Genomic DNA, 18281 nt, shown 5'->3' on the forward strand with positions numbered 1-18281 from the left:
TATGTACTCACGTACATGCACGTATATATCACATTATAGTACGTATATGTACACACGTGCATGCATGTATATAATATATATCACATTATAGTATGTATATGTACACACATACATGCATTTTGTAGAGATGCATTTTATGTAAACAAAATCTTCAAACACTTAAGGCTAGAACCCGTAAATGATCTTGTCCCCGCTCCGTTACAACCATTAACTGGTAACTATAAATTTAAAATAATTTTTTTTTTCTGTCCTGAAAGCTTGTCATGGGATTTTCTTAGACTCTACACGGTTGAAAACGAGTTCCCGTCGGCCGCTGGGGAAACTGAGGCACTCGCGGCGCAGGGCCAGGAGGCGCCAGTGGGCGGGGGCGACAACCGGGCCGCTCCTGAGCTCTGGGACAGGGAGTCCCACAAGGCCCGCCGCCCGCCCAGCACTCACGCGGGGACTGCGCTGGCCGGGCGGAGGGGCGGAGGGGGCGGAGGGGGCGGTGCGGGAGGCGGCGGGCCACGCACGGCGGCGGCGGCCGCGGCGGCGGGAGCGGCGGGCCACGCACGGCGACGGCGGCGGCGGGAGCGGGAGCCCCGGCCACGCGCGGCCGTAGCGGCAGAGGAGGCAGCGGCGGCGGCGGCGGCGGGAGCGGCGGCAGCGGGAGCGGGAGCGGGAGCCGGGCGCGCACGGCCGCGGCGGCGGGAGCGGCGGGAGCTGTGGCGGCGGCGGATGGCCCAGAGCTGATCTATGCGGCGCTTGGAGGGGCTGTGTCTGCGGCGCCGGCGGCGGCGGCGGGGCCCTGCCCGCGAGCGGAGCGGGGACAAGATGAAGTACCAGAAATACCTGACGGTGCTGCAGATGGCCATCGGCGTCACCCCCTCCAACCGCGGCAGCCTCCTGCCGCTCAAGAGAAAGCTGTGGTGAGGGCGCGGCGGGCGCGGCGGGCGCGGCGGACGCGGGTCGGGGCCGGGGCGGGCGGGCAGCGAGGCCGCCGGCGGCCGGGCCCGACGGGCGCCGAGAGCGGGGAGCGCAGCAGCCATTTCGGAGCCCGTGGGGCGCGAGCGCCGCCGCGTCCCAGGTCCACGCGAGCTCGTGCCGCCGCGACCCTCGGCTGTGCTCCGTGACACGTAGAGCGGCGCGCTGCGGGGAGGGCGGGGCGGGGACCCGGAGGCTCACGGGCACCCGGGCACCGGTCTCCCGCCCGGGACTGTCCTTTCAGCCCCATCCCCGCCACTTCTGGCTCAGAATTTCCAGCCACGCTCCCTTGGAGGCAGCCAGCAATTTATTAGCTCTGTTTGCGTTTTCTGTTATTTCTCAAAATCCATCTGCTGTGGGTACAGAGTGAAGGGCGAGCCGCTCCCACCGTAAGGGGAGTAAGTTGCGAGATTATAATTGCATTATCGGGGACTACGTTTTATCTGCACGCGTTCCAGTTCCTCTGACCTGGAAACTGTTATTGGGGTAACGGGAAAAGATCGCCCTTAAAAGAAAAATGTTTGGGGGTTTTCCAGATCTGGTTTACACAGTTGATTATCTATCGGATTGTATTGCATTTTATTAGCGTTAAAATGTGGTATATGGAATCCCCGTGTGCTGCCCTGGCATTCCATTGCCTAGAGACTGAAGTGTAAGGTTCTGGCACGAAAGAAATAGTCCAGAAAAGGGATGGGGGACTATAGAAAAACTATGCCAGAAATGTTGGTGTTCAAGTGGCTATTTTAATTTTAAAATTTGTGGTCCATAGAGATTTACTCACTTCAGTTTGAATTTAATTTCAAGGTTATAGAGAAAAGGAAGTGAGGCTACTTTTAGGCATTTGAGAAAAGTAGTTTCTGCTATCTAAGATGAAATGAAAGAGTGATCCAAGGAATAGAAAGATTGAGCAACCAAGAAAAAGTTAAAAAAAAAAAAAAAAAGAAAGAAAGAAAAGAATCCCAGTAACGGAAAATTTTGGAGGTAAGACAAAAATGCATGGGCAGCGAAGTTCAAATTTCAGCTGTGCCATTTATTGTGTGACCTTAAACAAGTCACTGGAGTATCTGTTTCTTGGTGTGTACCGTGTGAATGATGCTGCTGTCTACCTCATGGGGTCATACCCGGATCAACTGAGATACTGAATACAGAGTGTCTGCCACTGCCACTATGCCTGGATGAATAATGTGTGCTTACTGAATACTAGTGTCTTCCTCCACTCCCATGTGTTTAAAAAAAAAGAGAGATTTATTCTGCAAAAGGTATTTTAATTTGATGCACAGCAAGTGACAGCACATAGAAGACTAGGCTGGCTGGTAAAAGTTAGCAGTGATTAAGAAATGTCCATGGAAAGGCTGGCTTAGTCGGTAGAGTATGTGACTCTTGATCTCACAGTCTTGAGTTCAAGCCCCGTGTTGGGTGTGGAGCCGCTGAAAAGGAAAGGAAAGGAAAAGGAAAACAAAAAAAGGAAAAGTCCGTGGAAGCATGGAAAAAATATTTTAGCAAATATATGAAGACTGTGTCTCTATTGAAGCAAGAAGCGGTAACATTTGAAGATGGCTTTTCAAATTTGACAGTAAATTTCATATATTAAAAAAAAAAATAATAAAATAAAATTGTGGATATTAAAAAAAAAAAATAAATAAAATAAAATAAAAAAAAAAAAAATGAAGATGGCTTTTCAGATTGATGGTATACGGGAAGAAAACAGAAGTCAGCACTAATGGTCTTACCCTCCCACTCTGCTTTTCTCCTGAGCACTTACCAATATCTAATCCACTTCAAATTTTACTTAATTTTCATACCTCTTACCTCTCCCACCCCTCACTGGAATTTAAGTTGCATGCGGGCAGGGCTTTTTGTCTGTTCAGTTCATTACTAAATTCCCTTTAACTAGTTTCTGGTACAAAATAGGTCCTCAAAAGATACATATTGAATAAATGAATTCCTTTAAAAAATTTTTTTAATATGAAATTTATTGTCAAATTGGTTTCCATGCAACACCCAGTGCTCATCCCAACAGGTGCCCTCCTCAGTGCCCATCATCCACTTTCCCCTCCCTCCCACCCCCATCAACCCTCAGTTTATTCTCAGTTTTTAAGAGTCTCTTATGGTTTGGCTCCCTCCCTCTCTAACTTTTTTTTCCCCCTTCCCCTCCTCCATGGTCTTCTGTTAAGTTTCTCAGGATCCACATAAGAGTGAAAACATATGGTATTTGTCTTTCTCTATATGACTTATTTCACTTAGCATAACACTCTCCGGTTCCATCCATGTTGCTACAAAAGGCCATATTTCATTCTTTCTCATTGCCAAGTATTATTCCATTGTATATATAAACCACAATTTCTTTATCCATTCATCAGTTGATGGACATTTAGGCTCTTTTCATAATTTGGCTATTGTTGAAAGTGCTGCTATAATAAACATTGGGGTACAAGTGCCCCTATGCATCAGCACTCCTGTATCCCTTGGGTAAATTCCTAGCAGTGCTATTGCTGGGTCATAGGGCAGATCTATTTTTAATTTTTTGAGGAACCTCCACACTGTTTTCCAGAGTGGCTGCACCAGTTTGCATTTCCACCAACAGTGCGAGAGGGTTCCCATTTCTCCACATCCTCTCCAGCATCTATAGTTACCTGATTTCATTTTAGCCACTCTGACTGGCATGAGGTGATATCTCAGTGTGGTTTGGATTTGTATTTCCCTGATGAGGTGTGATGTTGAGCATCTTTTCATGTGCCTGTTGGCCATCTGGATGTCTTCTTTAGAGAAGTGTCTATTCATGTCTTCTGCCCATTTCTTCATTGGATTGTTTGTCGGGTGTGGAGTTTGGTGAGTTCTTTATAGATTTTGGATACTAGCCCTTTGCCCAATATGTCATTTGCAAATATCTTTTCCCATTCCGTTGGTTACCTTTTAGTTTGTTGATTGTTTCCTTTGCAGAAAATCCTTTGCAGATTGTTTCCTTTGCAGAAATTGTTCATTTCTGCTCTTAATTCCCTTGCCTTTGGAGATGTGTCAAGTAAGAAATTGCTGTGGCTGAGGTCAGAGAGGTTTTTTTCCTGCTTTCTCCTCTAGGGTTTTGATGGTTTCCTGTCTCACATTCAGGTCCTTCATCCATTTTGAGTTTATTTTTGTGAATGGTATGAGAAAGTTGTCTAGTTTCATTCTTCTGAATATTGCTGTCCAGTTCTCCCAGCACCATTTGTTAAAGAGACTGTCTTTTTTCCGTTGGATATTCTTTTCTGCTTTGTCAAAGATTAGTTGGCCATACTTTTGTGGGTCCACTTCTGGAGTCTCTATTCTATTCCATTGGTCTATGTGTCTGTTTTTGTGCCAATACCATGCTGTCTTGATGATGACAGCTTTGTAGTAGAGGCTAAAGTCTGGGATTGTGATGCCTCCCGCTTTGGTCTTCTTCTTCAAAATTACTTTGGCTATTCAGGGTCTTTTGTGGTTCCATACAAATTTTAGGATTGCTTGTTCTAGTAGCTTCAAGAAGAACGCTGGTGCAATTTTGATTGGGATTGCATCGAATGTGTAGATTGCTTTGGGTAGTATTGACATTTTAACAATATTTATTCTTCCAATCCATGAGCACAAATGTTTTTCCATTTCTTTGTATCTTCTTCAATTTCCTTCATAAGCTTTCTATAGTTTTCAGCATACAGATCTTTTACATCTTTGGTTAGGTTTATTCCTAGGTATTTTATGATTCTTGGTGCAATTGTGAATGGGATCAATTTCTTTATTTGTCTTTCTGTTGCTTCATCATTAGTGTATAAGAATGCAACTGATTTCTGTACATTAAATTTGTATCCTGTGACTTTGCTGATGAATTCCTTTTTTTTAAATGTTTATTTATTTTTGAGAGAGACAGAGCATGAGTGGGGAAGGGGCAGAGAGAGGGGGAGACACAGAATCTGAAGCAGGCTCCAGGCTCCAGGCTCCAGGCTCCAAGCTGTCAGCACAGAGCCCGGTGTGGGACTCGAGCCCATGAACCATGAAATCATTACCCGAGCCAAAGTCGGACACTTAACTGACTGAGCCACCCAGGAGCTCCTGAATGAATGAATTCTTAATAATGCATAACTGGGAAGGAAATTTTTCTGATATTAAATTTAAAAATTAAGATGTGGGAATAATATTGGAGGAGCTATTAGACATGAATATTAGCATCATTTGGCCACCAAATCTGGAAACTTAGGTTTATTCTTTTTCATCACTGGAATGCCTCTTCTGAACATATATTCCCCAATACATTTTGTGAAAAGAGGACACGAGAAAATAAAATTCAGATAGTTTAGTACTCTGGAGATTCATATTTCAGGCTGTCAGTGAACTGGGGCCAGCATTAAAAACCATCTTACTAAGAGATGGCCTGGAAAAGGCAGGGGTATTTTGTTTAACTTTTCCACAATCTTAAATGAGCATTTCAGAATTTCTGCTCAATGTTAAGTGAGTTTGCAAATACTAATGTAGTTTCTGCAGTGGCAAAGTGAAGAGTATATGCTACAGAAACTCTAGAGTGGATGGTACTTTTTAATGTTTACTTTGAGAGAGAGAGAGAGAGGGAGAGTGAGTACACATGCACACATGGGGGAGGAGTAGAGAAACGGAGAGAGAGAATCCCAAGCAGGCTCTGTGCTGTCAGCATAGAGCCCAATGCGGGGCTTGATCTCACAAACCGTGAGATCATGACCTGAGTGGAAATCAAGAGTCAGACAGTCAACTGACTGAGCCACCCAAGTGCCCCAAGTGGATGGTATTGTTAAATATAACATACATATATAGTTTTGTGGGTTTTTTTAAGTTGAAGAATATTGTGCTGCCTGATCCATCTATCTTATATCTTCTGGAATTTATTTTCTAGATTAACATTTCATTTTGTTAGTATCAGAGCAACTGCACATGGATAATTGAGACAGAACGCACCTTTACGTAGCAAGAAGATATGTAGATATGGGTTATGACTCCTGAGTGGTGGGCGGGAACCAATAGCAGACATCAGAATGGTTGTCAGACCTTGGGATGCAATAGCTTATAGCTGTTTACAAGATGTGAGGGCATACTATGATCATTGGGTGTGCTATGTATAAGAATTTATATGAAGGTGCTTCTGAAAGCTTATATGCTATCTGTGTTCTCTCTGTTTAAATTTTTGCAGTCTCTGTGGAAAAACTGCATGCCTGCAAAGCCTATGCCAGTGTAAGTAAAGGGTAGGGCTGAATGTTTCAGTGTTTTGGCCCCACACTTCTATCTAGTTTGACCTTTTGTGCTCATCAGCTTCCTTTTGTGCAATATCTTTCTTTCTCATTGACTCTGCAAATCCATTAAGGAATATTATATTTACACACAATTTAAATGGACACTAAAGCAGAAAAACAGCCAGACCTGCATTAGTGGCATCTGCAAAAACCCTCTTCTCCAAGAAATTTGGGAAGTAGGACTGTTGGCAGTGTTTGGTTCTGAATCACTACTGTTTAGGAGCCCAGAACTAAGGCCTGTTAGCTCTGCCTGAGGTGGGTGTGAGTTTGCTCAGCTTGCTTCCTTTGGGGGGTTTCTTCTTATAACTGCTGGTGATGAAAGCACTAAGGCGCTGTATTTCCTAGAGCTGCTACAACATTACCACTAACTCACTAGCTTAAAACCGCAGAAATTTATTCTCCCTCCGTTCTGGAGGCCAGAAGTCTGAAATCAAGGTGTCTTCAGAGCCATGCTCCCTTGAAGGCTCTTGGCAAGAGTCCTTGCCTCTTCCAGCTCCTGGGGGCTCCAGGCATTGCTTGTGGCCAGATCACTCCCATCTCTACATCTTCACATAGTCTTCTTGGTGTGTCTGTGTCTCCTCCTCTTCTGTCTCTTCTAAGGGCATTTGTCATTAGATTTAGGGTCCACCTGGATAATCCAGGATGATCTCGTCCTGAGACCTTTGACTTAATTACATCTGCAAGGACCCTTTTTCTAAATGGGGTCACATTCACAGGTTCCTGGTTTTAGGAAGAGTGGAGAGAAAGGGCACCATTCAATCCAGTACAGGTACCAAGGCCAGCTCCTTGCTCTCCAGTGGGTGTGAAGCCCAAATAATTGTTAACTCCTGTCTATTTTATGTGACATGTGAAAAATATTTTCACAATAATTATATTGTTGTCAGTCTTGATTTTTGCATCAAGTGCTCTTAGGAATATTTATATTGATCTTAGCGGGGGAAAAAGAGTATCATTTCATTTTCTTCAGGCTTCTAAATATATTTCTCCTGGTTATTTGGTTCAGTAATTATTGAAGGCCATGTGACATCAATTCACTCACTCATTAAAAATTTTTTTAATGTTTATTTAATTTTGTGAGAAAGAGAGACAGAGTGTGAGTGGGGGAGGGGCAGAGAGAGAAGGAGACACAGAATCTGAAGCAGGCTCCGGGTTCTGAACTGTCAGCACAGAGCTCGACACGGGGTTCAAACTTACAAACCTTGAGATCATAACCTGAGCCGAATTCAGACACTTAACAGACTGAGCCACCCAGGCAGCCCTCAATTCACTCATTCAAATAGTTGTCCAGTAATCAGATTGTGGAAATAAGAAGAACTGCCATTCATTGAGCTTAGTGCCTGCTGGGCCCAGCATAAGTGATTTCCAAGCATCCTCTCATTAACCTGTAGCACCCCTGTGAGGTAGGTACTGTATTTTCCCAGTTTTACAGATGAGGTCATTGACCTGCCCAGAGTCACAAATAAGGTCTTACTTATACCAGTGGTTAGGGTTAAAAACACATTTGAGCAGGGACATGACAGTCTAGAAATGAAGAATGACTGAAAACAGGTACAACATGACTGAAAAGTGCCCTATAGGATGTTGTTTCTCCCAGGGTGGCACATAGCCCCCTCATGAGTCATAGAGGTTCCCCTGATGAGGCGGGAATGTCTCTAGTATCCAAGTCCTTTCTCACTGTGTTTTGTTTTTTTTCACTTTTTAAAAATTTATTGAGGTATAATTGACATACAATGTATTACTTTCAGGAGTACAGCATAATAATTCAGTATTTATATATATAGCCAAGTGATCAGTACAGTAAGTCTAGTTAACATCCATCCCTTTCTTAGTTTCTTTAGTGAGCAAATTGTAGCCAATTATGCACATTATTATTTACAAGTACAGCTAAGGGCCATTTAGATAAACCTTTTAAGTGAACTCTTCAGGTTTTTGAAGTCTGATACTTACAGACAAAAAATTAGGATTTTACTAGCTTTTACTTAAGTGTCCTTCACAAAGATTCAGTATCCTAAAGTCAACTTCCCTGCTGTACTTAGGCACCTGCTCTTATACCCTTGTTTGGGGGGAATATACTTTGCTATCACCAATTAGTGTTAATCTTCAAATGGTTTGTGGTGTCAATTGGTGATATATTAAAATTAATACCTTGTAGAAGAATTGTTAGATGTTACCTTTGTTGGTAGTTTCTTCTTGCGTAACTACCTTGTTTTTACCATCTTGATGGTTTTTGCTCAATATTTTGTTATTATTGAGATATTTTCCACTAGAAATTAGAGATGGGCGAGGTAGATAAGCTTGGGAGTTGTTTGTTCCAAGTGAACCATGGTCAAAAATGATTGTGAGCCAAAGCTCCCGAGTTATAAACAAAGTGAGAGGGTGGACCCTGGGTTTCTGCCTTTCAAGCATGCCAGCCATGCCCACAAAAACATGGTGGGAAAATATGAAGGGATTGGAGAGAAGCAGAAATTTTCTTCCCAGTAATCCCCTAGGGATGATTAAATGGAATTCGGAATTAGGAAAAGAAAAAACTTCATTGGAAGCTAAATACTGATTTCCCCAGAGTTCAAGGGAAAATAAGATTCCTGTATCTCAGTTACTAACTTTATTTTCCCTACCATCAAGGGCCGTTCTCCTAAATATGTAGGAAATGACCTCCAAAGTCTGATTTATTCAGTTCAGACCACACCATCAGGTTGAAGGAGAATGGGGCCCTGGGACTAAAAAATACTCCTTATACTCCAGATCAGGAAGAACTGTCCTTGGTGGGCGTTTTGTATCCAAGTACAGCCCTTCTTACCTGAGTTGTAATATACCTCTGTATTATTATTATTTTTTTTAAGTAGGCTCCACACCCAGTGAGGAGCCCAACATGCGGCTTGAACTAACGACCCTGAGATCAAGACCTGAGCAGAGATCAAGAGTCAGATGCTTAACCGACTGAGCCCCCCAGGTGCCCCTATACCTCTATATTCTTATGAATGTCCAGCAGAAAACGATTTGAACACACACATCCCTGCCCCAGGACAAATATTAATTGTCAAAAACTGTAGTAAAACAAAGGAGTAGTGACATCTTAAATTGCCTAAACTTCAAGACCCCTTCTGCTTACCTATGATTTGTTATTTACCCTCCCAAACAAATGCTGTCATCTTCATTGATGTTAACAAATAAGTCCTCTTGTTAACATCCTTCTTCAGGCGATGTCAAACTGTATATCACATATGGACTAGATAACAACTGTTGCTGCATAGAAGTAGAGAAACTATAAAACTAAATTGCGCTGTATCACTCAGATTAAATAAGTATTTCCACATGAGTTACTACTGAAATATTCACTATCTCTATGATTAACAGTCTGTATTGTTTTTTCTTTTTTTTTAATGTTTGTTTATTTTGGGGATGGGGAAGAACATGAGCAGGAGAGGGGCAGAGAGAGAGGGAGAGACAGAATCCAAAGCAGGCTCCAGGCTCTGCACCATTCAGTGCAGAGCTTGATGCAAGGCTCAAACCCATGAACTGTGAGATCATGACTTGAGCCGAAGTCAGATGCTTAACCGACAGAGTCTCCCAGGTACCCCACCATTCTATTTATTACCTGGAACTGTGTTTATTCCTTTTCTTTTTTTCCCACCAAAGAAAAGGGGGTCATTACCGAATCATATGCTTTTTAACAGTTGACCTCCTAGCTTCACAAAGACCTGGTCAAAACTTTACAGTTACTGAAATTACTGGGTAGGAGCCTGGTTCTATGTGTAGACAAGGCACCTTCCTTCTGCCAAGTCTGTGGGTGGGGTGGGTACAGACCTGATGTTCGCCTGCTATGCCCAATTCAGCTTTACTCCTTAATAAATGTTTTTATTATGATCCTGGTAGGGAGGGGAAAAAGCCATCCTTCTAGTTATATTTAGGATGGTTTTTTTTTTTTTTTTTTTTTTTCTGTTTTACATTGTCACTGGCCTCAGTATTACATTGAGGTAAGTCTGATAAATTTCTTGGCTGTCATTTATAAATTTGGTATATGTAAATTCTTCTCATAGGTTTTAGATTTGGAAAAAAGGTAAATAGTGATGTCTTTCTAAGTCAAATGAGAGGAAAATTTGTGACAGATGTCTTTTGCCAGAAAAGCTTATATTAATATCTTGTAATATGATTATGCCACATAATCAGTGCTATCAAAGTTAAGTGGGAGAAAGGAGACAAAGAAAATTTATGACTTATACAATGTTGTACAACTATTTTTTTTCCTATATGCCCTCTTTTCTTAAGTGAAATTCTTTGTTTTCATGGAAGCTTTTACTCTGCAGAGAAGAGAACAAAACTGTACAGCATACCACTTTTTTTTGTATTGAAAATAATGAAAGAGACATCATCAGAATTTTATTCTGGGAGGTGACTTAAAAGGTATTCTCATTGGCAATTCAGTGAAATAACAAATATATTAATTTAAAAAGCCACAAGAAAAATAATAACAATCTGAGCAAAAACAACGAATACCATCAGTGGACCAGCATTTTTGAGGAATCTCTGAAATGTACTTAGTAGATCGGATGAATCTACTAAGAGAAAAGCCTTGCAGGAACCACTGCCTTTAGGACTTTTGCACAAAGAGAGGTTGATAGCTTGAAGCAGCATTCAGGGATGGAAGAAGCAGAGGACATTTGGGGAATTAATCAGATTCAATGCACTAGGTTGGTTGACCCCTTTGCCTCACTAATTTGTGATAAGTTGTGGGCAGCAGTGTGGCTTTCTTGCTTACTAAAGCAGTGAATGTGGGCTCTTGGTCCAGGGAGACTGTACCCAAGATGGCTACTGAATCCTTTGACCCAGAAGAGAAGTTGCATGTCCCAGCAGCATGTCCCATCTCCCTGCCAGAGTTTCCAAAGGTAGGCCATGGTAAATGCTGCAGTATGGAAACAGATGTTCTAGAATACAAATATAAGTGGGCAGTAAAAATCACCAGTTGGAGGAAGCCAGTATTAACAGAATTACCATACTCAACAAACAAAAGAACTAATCCCTGAGAAAATAGAAAAACCTTGGATTAACATGGTTATTTTCAGAAAGATGCAAGAGAGTACTGTATTAATAAAAAAAAAAAAAGCATACTAGACACTTTAGAAATTTAAACTTGACTCACTGAAGTGAAAGAAAATGGCTGAATTGACAAAATTGAAAAGCAAGTTAGCAATCTGGAGGAGTAAGCTAAAGAATCCCAAAAGAACAAAGGGATCAAAAGTGTGAAAGAGAAGTTAGGAGACTTGAAACTATTTCCAAGAAAAGGTAGGGCTTTTGGTAGGGTTGTAATAGTGCTGTAAAAGAAGAGAAATGAAGGTGTGTTAAATGTCATTTCTTGTGTGAGAGGAGATGAGAATACCAATGAACCCTAGATGTTGATAGAAATATTTCAGATTAAATATATATGTATGTACATATATATTTATGTATGTATGTATGTATCTACATGCATATAAATATGTAAATATTATATGTGTGTATAGTTAGCTAGAGTCAGAGTTGCCCTAATAAGATGTAGGACTTTGAAATTACTAATTGGAAGGGAGAAGGTCTAGGGGTGGGTAGAGACTAAGAAAACTCAGTCATACTAAAAAGGTAGGAAAAATATGGAAATAGGAAAAGTAGGAAAGAAGAAAGCATTTAAATTAAAAACAAAAACAAAAACAAACCAGGGGTTCCTGGGTGGCTCAGTCGGTTAAATGGCCACCTCTTGATTTTGGCTCAGGTCATGATCTCACGGTTCATGAGATCCAGTCCCGAGTTGGGCTCTATGCTGACAGCATGGAGTCTGCTTGGAATTCTCTCTCTTCCTCTCTGTCTGCCCCTCCCCTGCTTGCACACTCTCTCTTTCCCTTTCTCTCAAAATAAGTAACTACAAAACCAAACTAAACCAAACCAAACAGAACAACAACAACAACAACAACCCAAAATTGTGTCTTGATTTCAGCTCAGGTCATGGTCTCACAGTTGTGAGATAGAGCCGCATGTAGGATGGAGCCTTCTTAAGATTCTCTCTCTCCCTCTTCCTCTGCCCCTCTCTCTCACTCACATTCTGTCTCTCAACAATAGCAATAACAACAACAAAATAAAAAACCACCACAAACTGTAAAAGAACATGGCAGGAATAAATCTAAACATGAATAAATTTGAATGGATTCAGTTTCTCTCAAAAGATACTTATTCTTAGATTTAGTAAAAAAGAAAACAGACCCCTGGGTGGCTCAGTTGGTTGAGCATCTAACTTCCGCTCAGGTCATGATCTCAGAGTCTATGAGTTTGAGCCCTGTATTGGCTCAGAGCCTGCTTTGGATCCTGTGTCCCCTCTCTCTACCTCTCTTCTACTTGTGCTCTCTCACTCTCAAAAAATAATAATAATAACACTAAAAAGAAGAAAGGAAACAGTCCAGCTACACGCTTTAACAAAAGTTAAAGTATAAGTTAAAGGAGGAGGGGTGGGGAGAGACAGGCAGATACTTGTCAAGGTTGAAAATATGAGCACAGAAAAAGATAAGCCAAGAAAAGGGTAATATAAAAATGTAGATGTGGGGGTCGCCTGGGTGGCTCAGTTGGTTAAATGTCCAACTTTGGCTCAGGTCATGATTTCACAGTCTGTGAGTTTGAGTCCTGCTGACAGCTCAGAGCCTGGAGCCTGCTTCAGATTCTTTGTCTCCCTCTCTCTGTGCCCTCCCCCACTCACACTCCGTCTTCTCTCTCTCTCTCTCTCTCTCTCTCTCTCTCCCCCCTCCCCCCTCCCCCGTCTCTCAAAAATAAATAAACATTTAAAAAAACTTAAAAATATAGATGGGGAAATTATTAGACAAAATAGCATTTAAGGTAAAATCTTTAATTGAAACGGATTTAAAAAAATTTTTTTAATGTTTATTTTTGACAGAGAGAGAGAGAGAGAGAGAGAGAGAGAGAGAGAGACAGAGCATGAGTGGGGGAGGGGCGGCAAGAGAGGGAGACACAGAATCGGAAACAGGCTTCAGGCTCCGAGCTGTCAGCACAGAGCCTGATGCGGGGCTCGAACTCACAGACCGCGAGATCATGACCTGAGCCGAAGTCAGACGGTCAACCAACTGAGCCACCCAGGCACCCAGAAACAGAGACTTTTAATATGATAAAAGGTTAAATCCCTAAAAAGATATGAATTATAAACATTAAGGCATCTAATGAAACAGATTTGAAATATATAAAGGAAAAACCAATGTATAAAGGTCAGTTGTCAGATCCATATTCACGTTGGGACTGTGTAATGGTCTTTTTTTTTTTTTTTACAGAAAGCAGCAATTCAGCAAGACAAATATAATGAAGGACATGGAGAAGTTGAGTTATAAAATAATAAAATAAAATTATTAAATCACCCTTATATTTAAGGACAACTGCCCCCCACCCCCCCATAGGAACATTCTTGTATACTGTTGATGGAAGTGTAAATTGCTAAAGCCATTTTGAAAAGCAGTGCCTAGCAATACCTAGAAACCTCTGACCCTGCATTTTACTTCTAGGAGTCTTTCCTAAGTAAATACTGTGTTTGCACCCAAAGATGTAAGATATGTTCATTGCTTTATAATTTGATAGCAAACATTTAGAAACTAAATTAAATACCCATTGGTAGAGGAGTGGTTGAATAAATTGTGACACACCTATACAATGGAATACTGTTTAGCCATTAAACAAATGAAATAGAGCTGGGTTATTATGGGAAGAGCCTCAAGAAAATTAAGTGAAAAAGTAAGGTGCAGGACAATGTGAACAATTTGGTCACTTTGCTGAAAAGTTTTGAAAGGAGATTAACACATATGTGGATAAGCAAGAACATTTATTTGGGAGGTTATACAAAGAACTGTTAATGGTGATTGTCCTTAGAAAAAGGGGTGGGGAGGGGTGCCTGGGTGGCTCAGTCGGTTAAGTGTCTGACCCCTGAAATAGTTGGTTAAGTAGTTCTTGATTTCGGCTCAGGTCATGATCTCACTGTGAGATTGAGCCCTGAATCGGGCTCTGCACTGAGCGTGGAACCTGCTTGGGATTCTTTCCCCTCTTCTCCAGCCTCTTATGCATGCGTGTGCACACTTGTGCTCTCTCTCTCAAAATAAGTAATCAGTTAAAAAAAGAGATGGGGATTTGGGATGGGGGGGAGAGGAAGGCTTTACTTTTCACTTTTGTATCTTTTCATACTCTTTAAATGTCATAACTATAGGGATATGGCACTTTTACTTTAAATGCAGTCATACCTAGAATACTCTATTTTATGATATTTACTCCTATCTTATTATATAAGTCAAATTTACTTTGCTGATAGTTCATTCTCTGTGTTCTTGTCAAGCAACAAGAGGCCGATTTGATCTCTTTCAGACAACAAAATCTTAAATACAAAATATTAAGTAGGTCAGGAAAGTTGAAAAGTATATGAACATAGGATGTATACAAGCAGGAAACCTGACCATAAAATAAGGAAACTGATTTTGATAAGCCATACTTACCAGTCAGTCTTACTACTTAAAACCTTTGTTATCTCTAAGACGATAATCTACTAAGCAGTTTCCTCCCAGGTTCCCAGGGCACCTGCTAAGGCTGCCAGCAGAAGTGGCACAGAAACGATTGAACACATGACAGTCTTGAGTGTGTGTATACATATACAAGCATGTATGCTGATGTGCATCTGTAGATAATTTAGATTATTTACCACTTCTTTTTATCTGTATTTTCGTTGTTCTGTAATCATGGTGAACTGAGTGTTGACTGTCAATGTTTAAAATTTTTAAAGTAATTTTCCTGATTAAAAAAGCATGCTGAATGGTGTCTGTGGTTGTACACAAGGAGAGCTGACTTGCATTGGGCGTGCCAGGCGCTGGGCTGAGCGCTCCATATAAAGAACTACCCAGCAGGAAGCAGATACCTCCCAGTTACCTAGGAAACTTCAGTCTGGCTTTAATTGCTTCTTTGATGGTCACAGCGTTGACTTTTAGTAAATCTTAATGTAGAAACGTTTGAACCCTGTCAAGAAAAATTTCTAAACCAGCAAACTGCTGAGAAATACTTAGAAAGGATATCTGATGGGAGGTAGCTTGGCTTCTTGGTTGAAAAAAAGGAGCCTGAGGTTTCCAAAGCTGTCCTCAAGTAAATACTTATTTCATACCCGAGAAATGTGTTTGCCTGTAAACCTAAAAAAATTAAACTTTTCCTCTTCTTTCAGGGTAACGCCATCCTCTGAAAATCCGAATGGTGCTACTTCTAGCGTCAGCCAAGGAAAACCTTCTTTAAGACGAATAAAAGGGAGACTCCACAGAAGCAAAAGCCTTGATAGCATCGATTTCTGTGAACTCACTGTAAGTGGACTGTTCATTAATTTTTTTTTATTTTTCAAAAAATATGAAAATTTTGATTCCATTATTTTTATTTTCATAAAAAACACAACAGTCTTATTTGTTGTGAGCATTTTTTTAATAATGAAAACTGGTTTATCCAACAGGTTACCAATCAGAACGCTTTGTTAACTGGTATCCTTTTGAAACATTTATAATAAATGATTCTGATTCAAAGACCAAGATAAAGAAATACTCCCTGAACTCTACAATAAAAATTAAATTAAGTTCAGTGGACTCTTAATGTAAATGTCTTAGGAATTTTCAAATCCACAGGTTGGCATAAGTAGAGATCTGAGTATTGATTAACCCCAGACACCCAACTTCCTGGAAGTGCCAGAAAATAGTGTTACTTTGATATTGTTAGGACAGATCCTGGTTTAGTTAATCCTGGTGCTTTCTATTCTAAGTGATTAACATTAGTGGAGATATATATATATATCTATATATATATATATAGATATATATAGATATATATATATATATAGATATACACACACACACACACACACATACATATATGTGTGTGTGTATATTTGTGTATATATATATGTACACACATATGTATGTGTGTACATATATGTGTGTACATATATATATGTACACACATATATATGTGTGTATATATATTCCAGGCCAAATGACAGGTTTTCCTGTGGGTATGTGGTACATTCATGCATGTTTTTAGAGGAACACACGGGCACTGTCAGCCCCCACTGTCCTTTGCTATTATATTGTCTTACTCCATAAGAGATACTGCAGTGCTATAAAGGACATAGAATTTTCTTTGCAATAAGAAAATTTCAAATTTATGTATTGTAGGGTTCAGTGGCCAGTGAATGGATATTTACGATGTTTAGTAGACCAGATGTGTTCACTTCTTCCCTTTGAGCTCTGACAGTTTCTGAATTGTAAAAGTACCAGTAACCATACCTGTTTCAGACAGTGGTAACAAGGCCTTTCTTTCTTGAGGATGAGACTTCTGCATCTTTTATCTATAGTTCATGAAAACAAAAGTTCAGTAAATGTGGATACTCTATTTTTTTATTTTAATAATTGCTCTTATTAAAATAATTATACTTGATTTTGCCTGAAAGTGTTCTTGACCATTTTATCACACAAGACATCAGAAGGTGAAACGTGATCTATCAGAAGACATAAAGCAATAACTGAGAAAAGGAATAAAAAGACAGTAAATTTTTGTTAAGTAAACCTAACAATTAAAATGACTGAAGGAAACATAATTATAGTTTAAAATAAAGCAAATTGCTTTTCAAAAGTGAAACACTGAGTTGAGAAGCAAATTTGAATTACTTGTTGGAATATAAAAATGGAAATTGGAATTTCATCAGGTTCTTTTTTATGGTATTAAACATTGTCATTACTGAAGGATAGTCCAATAACTAATAAATTTGGCATGTCATAAAATATGTTTGCTTGCTGAATCAGTCTCTGTGGTTGTGGAAGAGGTTAAAATATCTGTAGAATGTGACAGACAAAAAGCTTTACTTCATGTAATATTGCTTTCAGTATCCCAGAAATAGAAATAGGTTATTTCAGCTATAAGGAAAAGTTGGCAAGTAGAGTTATCTCTTTATCATGATGAATACGTTTTAAAATTATTGATAATTCATTCATTCCCTGCCTTATTCGATGCAAGAGTTGATCTGGCTCAAGTGAGTACACAGTTCAAGCAAGGAAAAATAACACTACCCAGGTGCAGTTAACATCTGCAGAATTAATTTCTTTCTTTTTGATGATCTTTCCTATTTGACTTTATCTCAAAAGTGAAATGTGTTAGTATCCCCCGAGGGAAGGTATTTGACATTGAGGTTAAGAGAAAGAGGTAAATTGAGGTTTACGGAAGGTCCATTCCAGGGAGGAGCATGTGTTCTGGTGTAATAGTTTATTCAGCTTCAAGGACTGTGTTTCTGGTTTTTGCCTTCTGGAGGGTACATTGGAAGGTCGTGGACTGGACTTTGGTATACTGGTATTTCATCTCAGTAATGAGTTTATATTAATGAAATGTAATTACAGTTGGCCCTGGACAATTGCAGAGGTTAGATGCATCAACCCTCTATGCAGTCGAGAATCCACGTATAACTTCACTCCCCAGAAACTTAACTACTAATAATACCCTACTGTTGACCAGAAGCCTTACCAATAACATAAATAATCCATTAACATGCATTCTGTATGTCCCATGTATTATATACTTTATTCTAACAATAAGCTAAGCTAGAAAAGATGTTATTAAGAAAATCATAAGGAAGACAAAATATATTCATAGTACTGTATTGTAAAAACTCCATGTAGAAGTAGACCCATCATTTCACACCTGTGTTCAAGGGTCACCAGTACTGCAATCAATTAGACTTTTTTACAATCTGAGTTCATTTTCCTTCTCAGGTTTTTGCAATAACGGGTGATAGGATAGCAATCTTTGAAGATTTTTAGATTCTTAGAAATTTTTACAATGATCATGTTCCATTTTTAGGAAAGCAATAAACTGATTTTCCAAACAGTAAAGAAATTAAAAAAAAAGAGCCTAACAGCTTGGCTACTCCCACCCACTGCCTACCATAAGCTATGGCAATTAATATTATAATATCCAAAATACATACGGGCATAGAGCATCTTTGGCATGGAGATGAAAAGGATGTTTTTCCCCTCC

General features: G+C 40.2%; 1 protein-coding gene across 6 annotated transcripts in view; it reads left to right on the forward strand.

Annotated features, from left to right (window-relative positions):
- Positions 1 to 598: 598 nt before the first annotated feature.
- TJP1 (tight junction protein 1) overlaps positions 599 to 18281 on the forward strand; it is a 245780-nt gene continuing 228097 nt past the window's right edge. For 3 of the 6 annotated variants that reach the window (XM_060617843.3, XM_060617844.3, XM_060617845.3), the window contains exons 1-2: positions 602 to 908; positions 15439 to 15571. In XM_060617843.3, coding sequence (XP_060473826.2) covers positions 736 to 908; positions 15439 to 15571 — 306 coding nt within the window. In that variant the 5' untranslated portion in view covers positions 602 to 735. Of the gene's footprint in view, positions 909 to 15438; positions 15572 to 18281 lie in introns of all 6 variants that reach the window. The other 3 variants (XM_060617847.3, XM_060617849.3, XM_060617846.3) reach the window with 2 other exon arrangements.

Source organism: Panthera onca, chromosome B3 (genome assembly GCF_046562875.1).
Source record: "Panthera onca isolate mPanOnc1 chromosome B3, mPanOnc1 haplotype 2, whole genome shotgun sequence".
Taxonomy (NCBI): domain Eukaryota; kingdom Metazoa; phylum Chordata; class Mammalia; order Carnivora; family Felidae; genus Panthera; species Panthera onca.